Here is a 19,136-nt window from a genome sequence, read left to right as displayed (position 1 = left end):
AGTTTTAGATCGACAAATTTGTCTGCAACTTTATTATTTGACTTTGGGTCATAACCCCAAATAAATAAGCTTCAGGCACAGGCACTGATTCATGGCCAGTGAGAGGCACAAGGGTTTGGTTGGGTACCTCACCACCAACAAGCCGTCAATTTTCGTGGGAAATATGCAATCGCAAGATATAATCGTAGCCAACACCACTGTTGTTTTTTAATTTGTCAGCCACCGCTCATGGGAGAATATGGAAAAAAAAATTAGTGAGAGCTTGTCGGAGATGATGGCGGAGGCCGATGGAACCTATCCTAACCTTTTGAATCGAGGCCCAAAATCGATAAGGAATAGGGCAAGTGACTTGATAAACTCCCAAGTCTACGATTGTTCTTTGTTAACGGCAGTACAATAAGTTGGTTGCTGATGTGTATAAGTTGTACACATGTCCGAATTTTATTGGACTGCAGTACCAATTAGAAATGTCAGCTGGTACTACAGTAGAATGTCAGCTGGTACTACAGTAGTATTGTATAATTTCTCCTCTATTATCAACACCTACAGTAGAATGTCAGCTGGTACTACAGTAGTATTGTATAATTTCTCCTCTATTATCAACACCCACCAACCCTGACACAATATTAAAGGTGGAGTTAAGAATTTGATTTGATTTTCTTTTTTAACTTTTCAATCGTTGAATTTGTTGAGGTCACGAAGATGGAAAGAATATGGAGAGTTAAAAGAATTTTTTTTTAAAAAAAATTTGTTTTATTTTTAGGGTTTTAGAAGTCATTTTACAGAGGGATAAATTTATCTTTAAATTTTTTAAAATAAGGTGTGTGGAAAAATACGATATATGGGTGAAAATAGCAGCACTCTACATATATTATACACATGAAAAAAAATCGGGGCCCTAAAAAATCAGGGGCCCTGTGCAGTGGCACAACTTTAAAGTCTTAGGCCCTGTTTGGTGGGTTGACTCGGACTGATAAGGATGAGTTTCGAAGTATTAGATTTGGTTGGCTTGGATTGGACTGGCTGTTTGGTTAAAGGTTAGGAGCTTGAGAAAAATTGCATTTTTATGTTTGGTCTATCCAAGTGCACTTGTGGGAATCTGTTCCTGCTTTCTGATATATGTTTTTCGCTTTGCATAGTTGTTTTGACTGATTTGCTGTCAGCCACACATGCATATGCCACGTGATAGCAACACATGCATAAGTCACTCACTCGAAAGCAACCAACCACATCCACACTTAAGTTTTTAAATCCTACCAAAAGAAGACTGTCCTCGAACCAAACAGGTGAAAGTAAATGGGTGTAATAATGGGATGCATTATGCGAGGGCAATCTCACTGAAGGGTCAGGTACTCCTTGTAATGGTTTGTGTGCATTGTACAAGCCCGAGTAAGAAAGAAGAGTGCGGATGGGAGAGAGAGAGAGAGAGAGAGAAATTCTGAGAGAGTTTTCTTACCATTGTAATGCATCAAGGATAAATGGCAAGAGGAGTTAATTGTATTGCTCCAAAAACCATCATGAACCTTATTATGCTCATTTCAGTTCTCTGCTTATGCACCAAATCAGTCGAAGTTGAAGCACAAGCTTCGGGTCTGCCTGCTGCAGAAGGTAACTTACTCTTCTTCTTGTTTAAGTTTGTATATATTGGTAATACAAATATCCATGCACACTCAAGCCTCACTTCAGTCAAGTTTTAGCGGCAGTATGCCACTGTTTTGATTTTTTTCACTAAAAAAAAATCCTGAAAAAGGAATAACAACAAACACACACCCATCAAAAGTCATTGGCTCAGAGGCTCAGAGGCTCAGAGGGACCCTTCATTAACAACAGAGACTGAGACTGAGATTGAGCCAAGAAAGAATAAGGATAATACAGATATCAGGGAATTGATATATTACATTAGGGATTGAGATGGCAAGATTTCATTTTGATGTTTCAAAAGCCACTATGGACCTTGTCATTTTGGTAGCCATGTTGGTCCTCTGCTTCTGCATATCCACAGTCAAAGTTGAAGCACAATCTCTTCTTCTTCTTCTGAATGGTTTTTCAAGTTGGTATTGCTGATACTCAAAATCTATGCACTAAAGCCTCAGTTTTTGTTTTTGTTTTGAAAAAAATGAAGCCTGGCCTGGGGTATTTTTTTGAGTTGTGTTGAACAGCAGAGAACAGAGTGCTCAATGCAAAAGTTGGTCTTTTTGATTGGGAATTGGTACAACATTTTAGCCTTTCTAGTGTTACTGTGTTAGAGCACTCCCAGTTCAATGTTTGTCAGTATAAACAAAAATTAGAACCCATATAATTGTACATGTTGGTTAGATTAGATATAAACTTACAAAAAAGATTTAAAAAAAGAAAGAACTTGTTTTCATCCTAAATTTATATTGATTCAAAAGCATAAAGGTTACAACTTTATAATCGAAAACGAAATGAAAGAAGCTAAAGAGTTGGACCTGAATTTTCTTTCATCGTTACAAGTGGAAATGGATATGAAATTCAATGATTGAGAGAGATACAAAGCATGATCTGTATCTTCTAGAGAGGTTTACTATTAGTATGGTGGGTGGCAGAAGGCCCAAGCCCAATCACTATTAGTATTTTGGCATCAACATTAATTTCGGCCAATATCAGGCTCAATCACTCTACTTTTCTTTAAAAAATGAAAAATAAACCTGGTCACTTTTTTTGCACCAGGCCAAGTTGGCCCAGTATGAGGCCTATGCACTCATAATATTTTTGATCAATCAGGCCTACGCACTCATAATTGAAGGCCTATATCCAATATTACCTCATCTTTATTATAATAAAAAAATCAATGTGTGAGGTGGGAAATTCGAACTTCTAACAATGTCACAAATTTAAATCAATATGACCTTCTAGTTGGTATTACCATATGTCACAAATTGTTTGGATATCATCTTTTATAATCCTGGGTTAATTAAACAAACAGATCTAATCAATGCTATTTTAGTTGATTATGGTGGAAAATATTCAATTATATGATCATGGGTTTGATTTGCGTGCGCAGAGGAAGCACTAAAAGAAATAGCAAAACAAGTGGGGAAAACGGACTGGAACTTCAACGTAAACCCATGCAATGATACAAACTGGGATACCCCAGAATCCGTTGCCAACCCTCTCTACAACAACATCCTCAAATGCAACTGCTCCTATCCCAAGTTTTGCCACGTTGTCAGCATGTACGTCAACTCAAAGCTCACTTATTTATATGTTTTCTGTTGGTTTATCTATGAATTTAATTTCCCTTTTCTTGTTCACTATAAACCTTAATCTAATTTGGCACAGTTGTGGGTTACTCCAGTTGACCAGCGTAGTGAGAGCATCCTCTTGCACTTAAGTTCGAATCCCCCTTTCACATACACAGTAATTTAGGGGTGGAACATTGTGTTTGCAGAATAGTCCACTCAACTATAGCATGCAAGAGATTTGATTTGATTTTTCTTTTTGTTCTTTGGGTGAATTACATTTGAGTTGTGTTGTGCATGCCTATCATTAAATCAGTGTATGTGCAATTGTGCATGTGGGTTTTGAAGTTTATGAGCGCTGAACATTTTTGTTATACAGTTTTCTTAAAGGGCAAGATCTTGCTGGTGTACTTCCACCATCTGTTGCAAAGTTGCCCTACATAACACTAGTGTAAGGGAAACCTTTCTCAGTTTATAATCTGCAAAGCTTAATAATAGTATAATTTTATTTTAATTTTATCTTTTTTACAGTGATTTCACCAGGAACTACCTCAGTGGTACTATACCGCCTGAATGGGCTTCTACAAAGTTGGAACTTCTGTAAAATGACTTCTGACCTTCAAGTTCAAGGTTAGCCAATTCTAATTGCTTTTATTAATTTTACTAAGAAAATGAGGAAACTGCATGCAGGTCCGTGAATGTGAACAACTTATCAGGACAAATCCCTCGCTTCTTGGGGAACATTAAAACTCTAACCTATCTGTATGCTCTGCCTCTATCTCTCTTGACCACTCTTTTTTATTTGTCAAATCAACTTTAAGTTTCATCTTGGTTAGCCTGCTGTGACGAAGAATTTAATTCCAGGAACTTACAGACTAACCTGTTTTCTGGAACTGTTCCTCATGAGCTTGGGAATTTGGTTAACTTGGAGACTTTGTAAGCTCCCTTTTTCTTTTGCATCCACAGTTTGATATTATAACTCTTTATTTTTAATATTAATGGTAAAGCAAGTTGCAGTGGATAAGTTATTAAGACTGGCCTTGGTATCTGCAGCATTCTCAGTGCAAACTATCTCACAGGCGAATTGCCAGTGGCTTTCACTAATCTGACTAAATTACGAGAATTGTAAGTGTTTGTATAACATTGTTTTTTCATGTTTGGTAATCTTCAGCTTTATGTTTTTCAATCTTTCCCTTCATGCAGTAGGATTAGCAGTAACAACTTCACGGGAAGAATACCTGATTATTTGGAAAATTTTAAACAACTTGAGAAATTGTAAGTGCCTTTTCCTATAACATATTCTAACAACTCTTCTTGTGTAATCTTGATTGATTTTGAATTCTGTTGTTGACAGAGAGATCCAAGCTAGTGGTCTCCATGGGCCCATTCCGTCTAGCATTTCTGTCTTGAGTAATTTAACAGAACTGTGAGTTCTGCATTGCATTAACACTAAAGAACCTTAATCCTGATTTGAAAATTTTATGATAACTTCATACCACAGTGACTTGTTTTTCTTACAATGATTCATCGTGAAATTCAATGCAGAAGGTTCAGTGACTTAAATGGAGGGGGTTCAAAATTTCCAAACTTGAGTAATATGAGGGTCCTGAAAGACTTGTACGTCTTGAAACTGTTCTACATTTTCATGTTGTAATGTAAGACTCTTAGCTGAGTTAGGCTAATAATACGAAGTTATGTTGCAGAATGCTGAGGAGCTGCAATTTATATGGACATATCCCTGCTTATATATCAGAAATGGGAAAATTGAATAAATTGTAACACTGTTTTTCTTTGTTTTTCATCTTGTTCAAATGTACAGCGCAAGTTGATTAATGATAGTTTTTTTCGTTCATTTAAGCTTCTAAGTAATGGAACTTTGGGATCTTATGAGTTATGACAATCTTTTTAGTTGATTTCTTGCAGAGATCTCAGCTTCAACAAATTGGAAGGAAATATTAATACTTCTGACTATGAAAATCTGCAAAACGTGCAGTACTTGTAAGAAATGTGAATTTCATGAAGGTCACTAGCAGACATCATAATGCATGGCGGGGCGGCCTCCCCTGCCTATATGATATTTACATATATTAAATTACAACTCTTTATTATATTTACATATATTTGACATAATGTCATTATGCATTTGATAGGTATCTAACAAGCAACTGGCTCACCGGGTCTGTTCCAGAGTGGATCAAGAATAGAGATAATCACTAGTATGTTTTCCATCCTATACAGATTTTCTTGAGTTTTATTTTCTTATTGAAGCCTGCGGAAATATATACTTTTAAGTTAGTGTAACGTTTATGCAGATAATATAGTTAGAAATATGGGAACTTCCACTTTGGTTAGAGGTCCTAGGCAGTCACATACAATCTATCTTAACTGTTTGAAACATTTAAAATTTTAAATGATCAACTTTTAGGATTTTCTGTTGTGGAATTGATCCTTTAACCATATTTACATTTTTTATTGATACTCCAAAATGCAACTTTTCTGGTGGAGCTGTTCTGACTTACAATTTTATTGTATTGTATGCAGCATTACAGATATTTCTTACAATAATTTTTCTGAGAGCTCTGAGCCACCTACTTGCCGAGAAAACCTGTAAGAACATATTTCTAGTTAGTGATTATTAAGCATACTTTGGTGTCTTCATTCACCTATAATAATGCATTTTTCTTTGAAATATTTATCAGAAACCTGTTTAAAAGTTTTTCTGCACAAAGAAACCCGTAAGCTTCTAAACTTTTAATCTTCATTGGTGAAGCCATTTTTGTCCTTTCCATATATTCTGGACTTTAAATTTGTATCAGCTGATTGTGTACCACACTAATGTAGATCATTTGGAGAGTGCTTGGGGAACTTTCAATGTCCTGAAGAAGGTAACAATACAATACAACTGGGCTTTGCTTTTTTAATTATTTAATATTTTAAAGTTCTTGTAAAAGAATTAGTTCATAATTTAAGTTTGCATGTGACAGAAACTGGTTTACAATCAATACAATACTTTCTAATTTGTTTTTTATGTAGTCAAATATTTGACTTCATCTGATTAGAATTTTTATGATGTCATTTCTCTGTTGCTTGCTACTGAATAGATCATTCCTCGTTGCATATAAATTGTGGTGGAAAACGAACCACCATTGGAGGAGTCACCTTTGAAGATGATCAAGACCTAGGAGGTGCAGCAAAATTCGTTCCTCAGAGACCTATCTGGGGAACCAGTAGCACTGGAGTTTTCTGGGATTCTAACTCCTCTGCTACAGACTACATTGCAAAAAATGTATCTATACTTAGAATGAACAACGCTGAGTTGTACACAAGTGCACGCCTCTCTCCACTTTCTCTCACGTATTACGCACGCTGCTTGCGAAACGGCAATTACACCGTGAAACTTCACTTTTCGGAGATAATGTTCAGAGGCAATAGATCTTTTCGTAGTGTTGGAAGACGGATATTTGATATTTATATTCAGGTAGTCAAGCATACTGTTTGTACACTATATGCAACAAAATATGATTTCTGATTGATAAGTTTGTTACAGGAGAAACTGGTGTGGAAGGATTTTGAAATTAAAAAGGAAGCAGATGGCGTTGATAAAGAACTCATTAAGGACTGTAAAGCAGTTGAGGTTAAGAATAAAACTTTAGAGATCCGATTTCATTGGTCTGGGAAAGGGACAACAGCTTCTCCAAAGAGTGGAACATATGGTCCTCTTATATCTGCTATCTCTGTAGAGCCTGGTATATTCTGAATTGGAAACATTAACTCTCTCTCATGGACACAATCTTAAGTTTGTTTAAAAAATTTATTATATCCCACTTGTTTGTTCTCGTTCCATACAGGAAATGTACCAAAAATACAAGTATGTTAATTGCAATAGATTGGAAAATATATAGTAGATCAAGTACAGTGTACTACTGCAAGAAGTACCCAGATGGAAAGTTTGTTTACCTTAAATAACAAGAAACTGTGAAATTTATCTCTTTCTTTTCGATCTTTCTAGCTCAATTTGGTCTTTACAACATCCTACAAGATACTGCTATGAATTGATATACCGGACTTATGACGGCATCTTGTATTCTCTGTTGCTGATCTTTTCTTTTCACTTTTTTATTTGCTAGAGTTCAAGAAAAGCAAGGTACCTATTGTAGTGGGAGCTTCAGTTGGAGCTTCAGTCTTGTTCCTCATTTTCTTGATTTTCGGCATTCTTTGGTGGAAAGGCTGTCTGGATTGCAAGATATCTAGGGAAAAAGGTGCCACTAAGTTACTGTGAAAATTTCAAGTAGTACTTTGGTCTCATTCTTTCTAATACCATGTAGCTAGAAAACACATACCCGGATACTAAGTTCAACGACATTACCAACATATTCTAACCTTGTTTTGTGGACAGCTCTGAGAGGACTGGATCTGCAAACTGGTTTTTTCACCTTCAAGCAAATTAAAGCCGCCACTAATAACTTTGATCCTATAAACAAAATCGGGGAAGGCGGTTTTGGATCTGTCTACAAGGTACCATATTACTAGTTCCTTACTTATAGGCCTATACTCATCATGCTTGAAAACTACTAAACTGTATTTATTTCAGGGTATATTATTGGATGGTACTATAATTGCAGTTAAGCAACTATCATCCAAATCAAAGCAAGGAAATCGGGAATTTGTGAATGAAATAGGCATGATTTCTGGTTTACAACATCCAAATCTTGTTAGATTGTATGGATGCTGTATTGAATCAAACCAGTTACTGTTGGTATATGAATACATGGAAAACAACAGCCTTGCACGTGCTTTGTTCGGTAAGCTTATCAAGTCCAGTGACCAAAAATTGAAATGGTGTATTAAGAAAAACAAAAATTAGATCATTGATTGGGAATCCATGTTTGTTGCAGTTCCGGAGGAAAGTCCTTTAAAATTGGACTGGCCTACAAGGCAGAAAATATGCATAGGCATAGCAAGAGGTCTGGCTTTTTTGCATGAGGAATCAGCACTGAAGATTGTACATAGAGACATTAAAACTACAAATATATTACTAGACCGAGACCATAACTCCAAGATCTCGGACTTCGGGTTGGCCAAGCTTGACGAAGAGGAGAACACCCACATTAGCACTAGAGTTGCTGGAACTATGTAAGCTACACTGTTTTTTTCTCTGAACTGCATTTCAGAACATAGTTTTGTTTATGAACTTTTCTCCACCCAGCTAAGGAAAACAATCTTTTTTTGTGTGCAGAGGATATATGGCGCCAGAATATGCACTATGGGGTTATTTGACCTACAAAGCAGATGTCTACAGCTTTGGTGTTGTTACATTGGAAATTGTTGCTGGAAAGAGCAACATGAAATATCGACCAAATGAGAACTTTGTATGCCTTGTGGATTGGGTAAGATGGATCTTCATTCAAATTCCTTCCAATTTGGTCATCCTTCTTTCCTTCTATGAGTTGCTTTTCCATTTTCAAATCTCTTTTCTCTGCTAAATTTCAGGCTCTTGTTTTACAACAAAAAGGGGAATTATTGGAGCTGGTGGATCCAAGATTGGGGTCCGATGTGAGTGAGGAAGAGGCCATTAGGATGATTAAAGTTGCCCTCTTATGCATCAATGCAGCACCAGCACTTAGGCCTACCATGTCTGCAGTAGTGAGTATGCTTGAAGGGCGTACGGCTGTTCATGAATTGGTCACGGATCCAAGTACTTACGGTGATGAACTGAGGCTAACAGCCTTGACAAACCAGTTTGATCACAATTCATCACAGAATCCAAGTCAAAGTCAGAGCCTTATTCCTTCATCATCAGATGCACCATGGATTGGTTCTTCTGCTACTACTACGTCTTCTGATCTCTATAAAATCAATCCCAGTACTAGTTCTTGCTAATGTAAATGCTAGGCCTCAAGATTTCATGTTGGAAAAATAGCATATCCTAGAGTGGTTTATGAGCTCTTAAACATTATTTTCTTACAAGTCAGTTTTTAGAGGCAAGTTCTACCCATGAACTCTCCACAATAAACATTTCTTCGCACTTAACTACGCAAATGCTGGTGTAATGATAAACTAACTAGTAGTAGTACATATCTTTTCAAATAAAAATAATGTGTTTTTGCAAATACATAAAGATCAAGCTCTATCTCTATGTGACAAAGCTGAGCAAAGCCCTTCAACTTTTACGTACGATACAATTGTCAAGATCAATCTGTCGATTCCACTTGGCATGGCATGCATCGGTTTCAGTTCTAAGGAATTAGATCTGGGAGAGGAAAGTTTGAACACCTCAAACTCGAAGTAAGAGCTTTTGGGTCAATTCCGACTTGTGCATGTGTTTGGGATTTGGAAATTGCAATGGTTCCGGTTGAATTGTTTGACCCGACCAATGATTTTGACTTTTTTATTTTCTACTTAAATAACAATAAATTAATTATTTTAGATTAACAATATTTTATCAATAATTGAGCAAGTCATAATCTTATCAACTTTTGAAAGGATAAGGTTTGCCATGCACAATTGACCTCTCTTGTCCATATTTTTGCTATCAAGAAACTCAGTCAGAAATAGTATGAAATATCCGCCAGTATATTACTATTTCTGATTACTTAGCTAAATTTACTTGATGGGTTGATGGGTTGATGGCATGGCTTAGCATGCTACACATGCATGCATCATGCTCTCACATCCTAGTTCAGAGACTAATTATGTGTAGTTCCCACAGAAAATTCAACCAGAGACTTTATATATATGTATATATATAACGTGGCCAATAAAAACATGAAATTATTATTATTTGTTTTGTTTGACTTCTTATTATTAATTTTTATGAATTCTGTTTCTTTAAATAATAAGAAGAAAGTGGGAGCCTGGCATTATTGAAATCTTCTTTCTGACAAGACAATTATGATGGATATTTTTTAAATCTGAACAAGACAGTTGTAAGTTGATAATATATTATAGCGATGTGCAGGTGAAGGTCTAAGCTATACAGAGCTGGGCATTTCCAATCTTGGAAATAAATCAAACGGCTCACTGCCAACTCGAAATGGGGATATGACATTAACCCTTCAATTAATCAAGAGCAAAGAAATTAATCCAATATTGAGTTAAATAGCTCTCTACTAAGAACGCGTAAAAAGTTCGTACGTAAAGTTATTTCTTGGGGTTGTGTGTTCGATTTTTCCTAATCTCATGATTTTTGTATTAGAAACAAAAAATAGTCTATAAAAATGGAAAGGAACAAGATTAAGGCACATTGTTAAACAAAGTGGATACTAATCAAAGGGGTCCATGTTGTCAAATTTCACGTACCAAACAAGGATTCGAAAAACTTTTCATGGGCCCCAACAAAAAAACCCTCAAAAAAGAAATGAAAAACTGTTCATAGTCAAAGAAAGCAAAACACCTCCCTCGACAATAATGTAATCAAATCGGCCAACTAGGTAGTTCGAAGTCGGAGACATAATAAATTTGTACACATCCATCAAAAGTCCATTGGCTCAGAGGGACCCTTCATTAACTACAAGATTGAGACTGAGATTGAGCCAAGAAAGAATAAGGATGATACAGATATCAGGGAATTGATATATTACATCAGGGATTGATATGGCAAGATTTCATTTTGATGTTTCAAAAGCCACCATGGACCTTGTCATTTTGGTAGCCATGTTGGTCCTCTGCTTCTGCATATCCACAGTCAAAGTTGAAGCACAATCTCTGCGTCTTGCTTCTGCAGAAGGTAATTACTGGCTCTTCTTCTTCTTCCGAATCTTTTTTCAAGTTGGTATTGCTGATACTCAAAATCTATGCACTAAAGCCTCAGTTTTTGTTTTGAAAAAAATGAATCCTGGGTTTTTTTTTCGAGTTGTGTTGAACAGCGGAGAACAGAGTGCTCAATGCAAAAGTTGGTCGTTTTGATTGGGAATTGGTAGAACATTTTAGCCTTTCTAGAGTTACTGTGTTAGAGCACTCCCAGTTCAATGTTTGTCAGTATAAGCAAAAATTAGAACCCATATAATTTTACATGTTGGTTAGATTAGATATAAACTTACAAAAAAGATTTAAAAAAAGAAAGAACTTGTTTTCATCCTAAATTTATATTGATTCAAAAGCATAAAGGTTACAAATTTTTAATCGAAAATGAAATGAAAGAAGCTAAAAAGTTGGACCTGAATTTTCTTTCATCATTACAACTGGAAATGGATATGAAATTCAATGATTGAGAGAGAGACAGAGCATGATCTGTATCTTCTAGAGAAGTTTACTAGGTTAGAATGGTGGGTGGCAGAAGGCCCAAGCCCAATCACTATTAGTATTTTGGCATCAACATTAATTTGGGCCAATATCAGGCTCAATCACTCTACTTTTCTTTAAAAAATGAAAAATAAACTCGGCTGATGCATAAAAAACCCAGAAAATGGAAAAATAAAAAGATTCATGATTTGATTTGTTTGCGCAGTTGAAGCACTAAAAGAAATAGCAACACAAGTGGGAAAAAAAGACTGGAACTTCAGCATAGATCCATGCAGCAATGATACAAATTGGGCTACCCCAAAATCCGCTGACTTGCCTTTATACAACAACACTCTCATATGCAACTGCTCCTACCCTGATGGTTTCTGCCATGTTGTCAGCATGTACGTCAACTGAAAGCTTTTATTTGTACTCATTTTGTGTTTGTTTATTTATTGGTTTAATTATCTTATGTAGCATTTCAATCCAGTTTTCATTATTTTTCTATGGAGAAGATTCGGAATGAAGACTCTTTATGTTCTTATGATCTCTGACATTTTTGTGATACAGTTTTCTTAAAGGGCAAGATCTTGCTGGTGTAGTTCCACCATCTGCTGCAAAGTTACCCTACCTAACAAGAGTGTAAGGGAAACGTTTTCAGTTGTAAATTTTTATTTTTATTTTTATTTTTATTTTTATTTTTAATAGCATCTATCATCTGAAAACGTTTTTTATATCATTTCCACAAATGGTAATGTTATTACTAATATCTTCTACTCTTGTTTACAGAGATTTTACCAGGAACTACCTTACCGGTACTATACCGCGTGAATGGGCTTCTACAAAGTTGGAATATCTGTAAAGGATTTCTGAACTTCATGCAAGGTTAGCCAATAATAGCTTATATTAACTGAACTGACAAAATGTGTACACTGTGCAGGTCCATTACTGTGAACAATTTATCAGGACCAATCCCTGGCTACTTGGGAAACATAAGCACCCTAATATATATGTATGCTCTGGCTCTATCTCTCTTTACCACCTCATATTATTTGTCAAAATCAATTTTAAGTTTCATTTGATTTTAGCCTAGTGTGATGAAGGAGAATCTGCTTTCAGGAGCTTGGAGACTAACAACTTTTCTGGAACTGTACCTCCTGAGCTTGGGAAATTGGTTAACTTGAACAATCTGTAAGCCTCTTTTCTTTTTTCTTTTTTTCTCCTTTCACCCTCAGTTTTCTTTTGTTTAATTCTTGATTTTTAAATAATAAATAAGTTGAATATGCAAGTACCAGTTGATAAGTTGGCATTGGTATCTGCAGCATTCTTAGTGCAAACAATCTCACAGGAGAGTTGCCACTGGCTCTTACTAATCTGACTAAGTTAACAGAACTGTAAGTGTTTGTACCCTTAACATTGCTTTAATTCTAATTACTTTATAAATTTGGCATGTTAATAAATCTTCAACTTTATGCTATTCAATCTTTCTCCTTATGCAGTAGGATTAGCAGTAACAACTTCACAGGAAGAATACCTGATTTTATTCAAAGCTGGAAGCAACTTCAGAAATTGTAAGTGATTTTTCTATCCCATATTGTAAATTGTTAGGATGTAGAAATTTTCTGGTGTAACATCTATTCGTTTTGAATTCTGTTGTTGACAGAGAGATCCAAGCTAGTGGTCTCCAAGGGCCCATTCCGTCTAACATTTCTGCCTTGAGTAATTTAACAGAACTGTGAGTTCTGCATTCAATCCTAAGTTGCATTAACACTAATTTACTACTTAATTATAGCCTCCTATAACGGGGATTTTTTATTCTTTTTTAAACAATGGTTCATGATGCAATTAAATGCAGAAGGATCAGTGACATAAATGGAACGGGTTCAGAATTTCCACCCTTGAGTAGTATGACAGGCATGGGAAGTTTGTAAGTCTTGAAAATGTTCTCTTTTATTTATTAATTATAATTTTAGACTAGTCGACACTTAGCTGCACTTGTGCTAATAGATAGTTATGTTGCAGAATGCTGAGGAGCTGTAACTTATCTGGACGCATCCCTGCTTATATATCAGCAATGACAACATTGAAAATATTGTAATATTTCTTCATTTCTTTTTTTTCTTGTTCAATTGAACAGCAGACAATTATTTAATAGTTTCTTGATCACAAGTTGGTTGATGAGTTCAATTTTTTTCAGTTAAGCATCCAAGTAATAAACTTTGGGTTCTTAAACATAACTCTTGTTATTTCTTGCAGAGATCTCAGCTTCAACAGATTGGAAGGAGACATCCCTGATTTAGCGACCCTGACAAACTTGCAGTACTTGTAAGAAATGTCAATTTCATGCATGTTGTGTTTTCGTGATACATCACGATGCATAGGGCCTTTTTGGAATATCCTCATCCATGTAACTGGCATTTTGAAACAGTAATGATATACTTTAACTGAATGTGACTATGTAACTGCTTTCTGAATAGGTATCTAACAAGCAACTTGCTTACTGGGTCTATTCCAGACTGGATCAAGAACAGAGATAGTCATTAGTATGTTTTCCATGTTATATAAGATTTGCTTGGGTTTTATTTTCCAGATATATTTAGAATTACGGGAACTTCTTAATTTGAGTGGAGTTTAATCTCCTGACCTCTTTAGAGGTCTGATGCACATTCTGTTTCTGGTGGAGTCTTACAATTTTACTATATCTGTGTGCAGCCAGTTAGATGTTTCGTACAATAATTTTTCTCAGAGCTCTGAGCCAGCTTCTTGTAGAGAAACCCTGTAAGCACAGTTTTCTCTTCAGTTGGCATACTCAGCACAGTTTTCTGTCTTCACTCACCTTTAATTTTCTTTTGAACCTAACTGATTTCGCACGTATCAGGAACTTGTTCAAAAGCTTTTCTGCACGAGACAACTCGTAAGCTTCTAACTTACTTCAGTGATGAAGCGATTTTTTCTTCTTTTCATTCTGTCAACTTCAAATTTACATAAGCTGATTTTCACTACACTTATCTAGACTATTTGGAGAGTGCCTGAACAGCTATCCTTGTCCAAAAGGTAACAAAATATCTTTTACATTCAAATATTATATGCTGTACTTACCCAACTGGAGTTTGCTTTTTATTTATTTAATTTAGTGCAGATTTTGTTGAAGAGCTAGGTTAATAATTTAAGTTTTTGTATGATATGATGGAAAATGGTTGATAAGACTATTTTAATTTCATTTATCTACTCAAATACTTGCTTTAATCTAATTATATTTTATTTGGTGTTTTTTCTTGGTTGTTACTGAATAGATCAGTACTCATTACATATAAATTGTGGTGGAAAGGCAACCACCATTGGAGGAATTAACTTTGAAGGGGATCCAGACCTAGGAGGTCCAGCAAAATTTGTTCCTGTGAGACCTATCTGGGGAATCAGTACTACTGGACATTTCTGGGATGCTAACCCCACCTCTAATGACTACATAGCAAATAATGCATCCACACTTGGAATGAACAACTCTGAGTTGTACACAAGTGCACGCCTCTCTCCTCTTTCTCTCACGTATTATGCACGCTGTTTCGGAAATGGAAACTATACTGTGAGGCTTCACTTTTCGGAGATAATAATCCGAGGCAATAGATCTTTTTACAGTCTTGGAAGACGGATATTTGATATCTATATTCAGGTAGCCAATCCCATTGTTTATGCACTGTCTATGCTAAGTAAGATGATTTCTGATTGATAAAGTTTGTTACAGGAGAAACTGGTGTGGAAGGATTTTGACATTGAAAAGGAAGCACAAGGGGTTGATAAGGAGGTCATTAAGGAACTTAAAGCAGTTGAGGTTAAGAACAAAACTTTAGAGATCCGATTTCATTGGTCTGGGAAAGGGACAACAGCTTCTCCAAAGAGAGGAACATACGGTCCTCTTATATCAGCTATCTCTCTAGAGTCTGGTATATTCTGAGTTGCAAACTTTAGTTCTCTCTCTCCCGTACACACGCGCGCACACACAATTTATCATAGAACAGAAGCTTATGTCATTGTAACCTTTTTTTTTGCCTTTCATTTTCTATAATTTTGTAGAGTTCCCGCCTCCTCATGATAAGAAAAGCAAGGTACCTATTGTGGTGGGAGCTTCAGTTGGAGCTTCGGTTTTGTGCCTTATTTTCTTGATTTTAGGCATTCTTTGGTGGAAAGGCAGTCTGGATAGCAAGACATCAAGGGAAAAAGGTGCTATTAAGCTACTGTGAAAGTTTCACGTAGTACATTGTTCTCATTATTCTTTCAAATGCCACGTAACTGGGAAAATACACTCTCAGACACTAAGTTCAAAAGAAGTGTTGTAAATACGTAAGACATTGTTAATATCCTAACCTTGCTCCTTGGACAGCTCTTAGAGAACTGGATCTGCAAACTGGATTTTTCACCTTCAGGCAAATTAAAGCTGCCACTAACAACTTCGATCTTAAAAACAAAATTGGGGAAGGCGGTTTTGGGTCTGTCTACAAGGTACTGTACAACCCCATCCCTTTTTTTTTTTTTTCCTCTATTCTTGGATTAATTATCTATGTTTCTTACTTATAGGCCTATACTTTATTATAACTGAAAATTAATAAGGTATATTTTTATGCAGGGTATATTGTTGGATGGTACTATAATCGCAGTTAAGCAACTATCTTCAAAATCAAAGCAAGGAAACCGTGAGTTTGTCAATGAAATAGGCATGATTTCTGGTTTACAACATCCGAATCTTGTTAGATTGTATGGGTGCTGCATTGAAGCAAATCAACTACTGTTGGTATATGAATACATGGAAAACAATAGCCTTGCACGTGCTTTGTTTGGTAAGCTTATCAAGTCTAGGAACAAACACTGAAATGGTGTTTTAAGAAGTATTGTTCTAATAAACAATCCATTAACTGGGAATCTATGTTGGTTGCAGGTCCAGAGGAAGGTCCATTAAAATTGGACTGGCCTACAAGGCAGAAAATATGCTTGGGCATAGCAAGAGGTTTGGCTTTTTTGCATGAGGAATCTGCACTGAAGGTTGTGCATAGAGACATCAAAACTACGAATATATTACTGGACCATGACCTTAGCCCTAAGATCTCAGACTTTGGTTTGGCTAAGCTTGATGAAGAAGAGAACACCCACATTAGCACCAGAGTTGCTGGAACTATGTAAGCTTCCGAGTCTAATTTCGTTTATGCTCTTTGATCACTAAAGTGTTGAATGTGAGGTTATTTTTTTATGGTTTCTGCAGAGGATACATGGCGCCTGAATATGCACTGTGGGGTTATTTAACCTACAAAGCAGATGTCTACAGCTTTGGTGTTGTTGCATTGGAAATTGTTGCTGGAAAGAACAACATGAAATATCGACCAAATGAGAATTTTGTATGCCTTGTGGATTGGGTAAGTGGATCTTCATTTTAAATTCCTTCAGTACATGCAACTAAAATCACAGTTTTGTGGCCAAAGCCATTGTTACTTGACTTCTCCCCTCAAATTTGGTCATCCTTATATGAGTTTGGTTTCTCTGTTTTTTCAGGCCCTTGTTTTGCAACAAAAAGGGAATTTAATGGACCTGGTAGATCCAAGGTTGGGGTCCAATTTCAGTAAGGAAGAGGCAATTAGAATGGTTAAAGTGGCTCTGCTATGCACCAATCCTGCACCAGCCCTTAGGCCTGCTATGTCTGCAGTAGTGAGTATGCTTGAAGGGAAGACTGCTGTTCATGAACTGATTATGGATCCAAGTATTTATGGTGATGAAATGAGGTTAACAGCTCTGAGAAACCAGTTTGATCAGATTGCACAAGAGAGCTCAACTGGAACTCAGAGCCTCATTCGTTCATCGGATGCAACGTGGATTGGTTCTTCTGCTACTTCTAATTCTTCAGATCTCTACAAAATCAATCCTAGTTCTTAGTAAATGTAGACCTTTTGTTGCCCATGACGCACAAGCCCTTGTGTAAAGATGCATTCACTTCACTTTCCAATACCAAAAACTTCAACTACCTCTTACTTCATTTAGGGCCAGTTTGATAGCCATTTCAGTTTTCGGTTTTTATTTTTCAATTTTTAATTTTCAGTTTTCAAAAACTAAAAATTGAAAACTTGTTTGGTAACTAATTTCGATTTTCAAAAAAGTGAAAAGTGAAAACTAAACACAGATGTTTGGTAACTTATTTCAATTTTCAGTATTCAGTTTTATGTGAAACTTGGAAATGGAAGTTTTTGGGGTCCAATTGTGAATTTGATATCATAGAATGAAAGTGCATGTTACAAGGACGTAGTAGTATTTTTCAGTGATTTTTTTTGAATTAGGATGATTTTTAGGTGAATTTTGGAGATGGAATTTCTCATGCTTGGATTGGGTCTGTAGCCAAACGCAAGAATCGAGTGACAGGGTCCAAGTCGGGAGGTCCCAAATACCAAATTTGATAACTTGAGTGCATTTCATGTGTTGTGATATAAAATTAAGGGTTATTCGTAGCAATGGTCCCTCAACTATACCCGTAGTTACACTTTGGTCCACCAATTCAATTATTAGTTGCGGGGGTCACTCAACTCTGTGTTCCGTTGCACCAGTAGTACTTCCGTCAATTCTCTCTAACGTGGCGTCAATTTGAAGGGTAAATTTGTCCTTTCAAGTCTACAATGTCCACCAACCGATCTAAAGTAACTTCCCTCCGAAAAATGTCGAATCTGGCGCCAAATAAATCCCCAATTCCCATTTATATTCGATGAAATCCACATAAAAACAGTAGATGTGTTGAAATTTTTGGAAATTCAAATAAATCTGGCGAAGCCCACACAGTGCATGCGCAAAGATGTCGCAGATTTCCTCTTCATCAACAAGTCAGAGCCCTAGTGCAAGGAAGCTATGCAGGTGCGGGGGATATATCAAAACCTGGACTTCATGGACTGATTTAAATCCTGGGAGAAGATTTGAGGCTTGTGAGATGAGTCGAGTAAGTGGATCTGTGAAATTTGATTTTGTTGCTTGATGGGTTTAGCTTTGATGTTAGAAAACATACTTTGCAGAGAAGCAGAGGTAATGGGCATCATTGGGAATGGCTGGACGCAACGACCTGTGCAAGAGGAAAAGAACTAATTCCTGGGTTGCTGAGAAGAATGAGAGCAATGGAAGAGGACCTAAAGTTAATAGAAGAACAGAAGAAAGAAGTGGAAGATAAGCTGAAAATGGTGGAGAGAGAAAAGAAGGAATTGGAGTACAAAGTTGGAGAATTAGGCAAGCAGAAAAGAGTATTGGAAGAGAACAGAATGGGCCAACGACCAAGAGAGAATCGGATTTGGGGGGTTTCATTTCTGTCAATGGGTCTTGGGTTTTTGGTGATTATGATGATGCTCTGTATCTTGAGCAATTGGTTGACATTTCCTGGTGGAAACTCTAAAAAGCGTATGATCAATTAGGTGGAAATGTAACCGATATGTAGTTCATTTTGCAATGAAATTTCAGTTTCAGTTTGGTGGACATATTGGTGTTGGTGAGAGGGCATATTGGTTTCAGTTTCAGTTTCAGTTTCAGTTTGGTGGACAAATTTCAGTTTCAGTTTGTTGATGAGAGGGCATATTGGTGTTGGTGAACAAATATAGAAAAAAGCTGGACAACAAGTAGTGGGTGTCGATCAAGAGGTGTGAGAAATATAAAACAATTTCTTCAGCATATATAACATCCAGTTACAGGTTCCAAAATCTACCA

The 19,136-nt window shown here is 36.3% G+C and overlaps 2 protein-coding genes across 2 annotated transcripts; both read left to right on the top strand.

Moving 5' to 3' along the window:
- The first annotated feature begins 1,298 nt into the window (after positions 1-1,298).
- LOC110764631 (putative leucine-rich repeat receptor-like serine/threonine-protein kinase At3g14840) lies at positions 1,299-9,198 on the top strand. Its single transcript, XM_088251510.1, has 24 exons — positions 1,299-1,608; positions 3,026-3,197; positions 3,583-3,654; positions 3,735-3,803; positions 3,894-3,965; positions 4,068-4,139; positions 4,257-4,328; positions 4,407-4,478; positions 4,558-4,629; positions 4,749-4,820; positions 4,907-4,978; positions 5,127-5,201; positions 5,354-5,419; positions 5,745-5,810; positions 5,903-5,938; positions 6,045-6,088; positions 6,305-6,681; positions 6,751-6,949; positions 7,331-7,462; positions 7,600-7,718; positions 7,795-8,005; positions 8,099-8,336; positions 8,440-8,590; positions 8,694-9,198. The coding sequence occupies exons 1-24, from the start codon at positions 1,479-1,481 to the stop codon at positions 9,081-9,083; spliced, it is 3,051 nt and encodes a 1,016-aa protein (XP_088107636.1). The 5' UTR covers positions 1,299-1,478; the 3' UTR covers positions 9,084-9,198.
- A 1,500-nt stretch (positions 9,199-10,698) lies between these two features.
- Positions 10,699-17,457, top strand: LOC110756109 (putative leucine-rich repeat receptor-like serine/threonine-protein kinase At3g14840). Its single transcript, XM_088251507.1, has 24 exons — positions 10,699-10,929; positions 11,650-11,827; positions 11,994-12,065; positions 12,213-12,281; positions 12,364-12,435; positions 12,543-12,614; positions 12,746-12,817; positions 12,923-12,994; positions 13,087-13,158; positions 13,279-13,350; positions 13,446-13,517; positions 13,680-13,748; positions 13,901-13,966; positions 14,136-14,201; positions 14,302-14,337; positions 14,437-14,477; positions 14,717-15,093; positions 15,166-15,364; positions 15,495-15,641; positions 15,802-15,920; positions 16,045-16,255; positions 16,354-16,591; positions 16,675-16,825; positions 16,962-17,457. Exons 1-24 carry the CDS (start codon positions 10,797-10,799, stop codon positions 17,337-17,339), a joined length of 3,054 nt encoding a protein of 1,017 aa, XP_088107633.1. The 5' UTR covers positions 10,699-10,796; the 3' UTR covers positions 17,340-17,457.
- Positions 17,458-19,136: the final 1,679 nt, after the last annotated feature.

Source organism: Prunus avium, chromosome 4, assembly GCF_965620075.1.
Source record: "Prunus avium chromosome 4, drPruAviu1.hap1.1, whole genome shotgun sequence".
In the NCBI taxonomy this organism is placed as follows: domain Eukaryota; kingdom Viridiplantae; phylum Streptophyta; class Magnoliopsida; order Rosales; family Rosaceae; genus Prunus; species Prunus avium.
Note: the sequence above shows the minus strand (reverse complement) of the source record. Positions and strands in the feature narration are given on the sequence as shown.

Excerpts from the sequence above, each read along its gene's own strand:
- LOC110764631 (XM_088251510.1), top strand. The coding sequence starts at position 1,479 with ATGGCAAGAGGAGTTAATTGTATTGCTCCAAAAACCATCATGAACCTT. Across the intron at positions 4,479-4,557 it reads TTTAAACAACTTGAGAAATT|AGAGATCCAAGCTAGTGGTC; the intron begins GTAAGTGCCTTT and ends TGTTGTTGACAG. Across the intron at positions 4,630-4,748 it reads TTGAGTAATTTAACAGAACT|AAGGTTCAGTGACTTAAATG; the intron begins GTGAGTTCTGCA and ends AATTCAATGCAG.
- LOC110756109 (XM_088251507.1), top strand. The coding sequence starts at position 10,797 with ATGGCAAGATTTCATTTTGATGTTTCAAAAGCCACCATGGACCTTGTC. Across the intron at positions 15,365-15,494 it reads AGCTATCTCTCTAGAGTCTG|AGTTCCCGCCTCCTCATGAT; the intron begins GTATATTCTGAG and ends ATAATTTTGTAG. Across the intron at positions 15,642-15,801 it reads CAAGACATCAAGGGAAAAAG|CTCTTAGAGAACTGGATCTG; the intron begins GTGCTATTAAGC and ends CTCCTTGGACAG.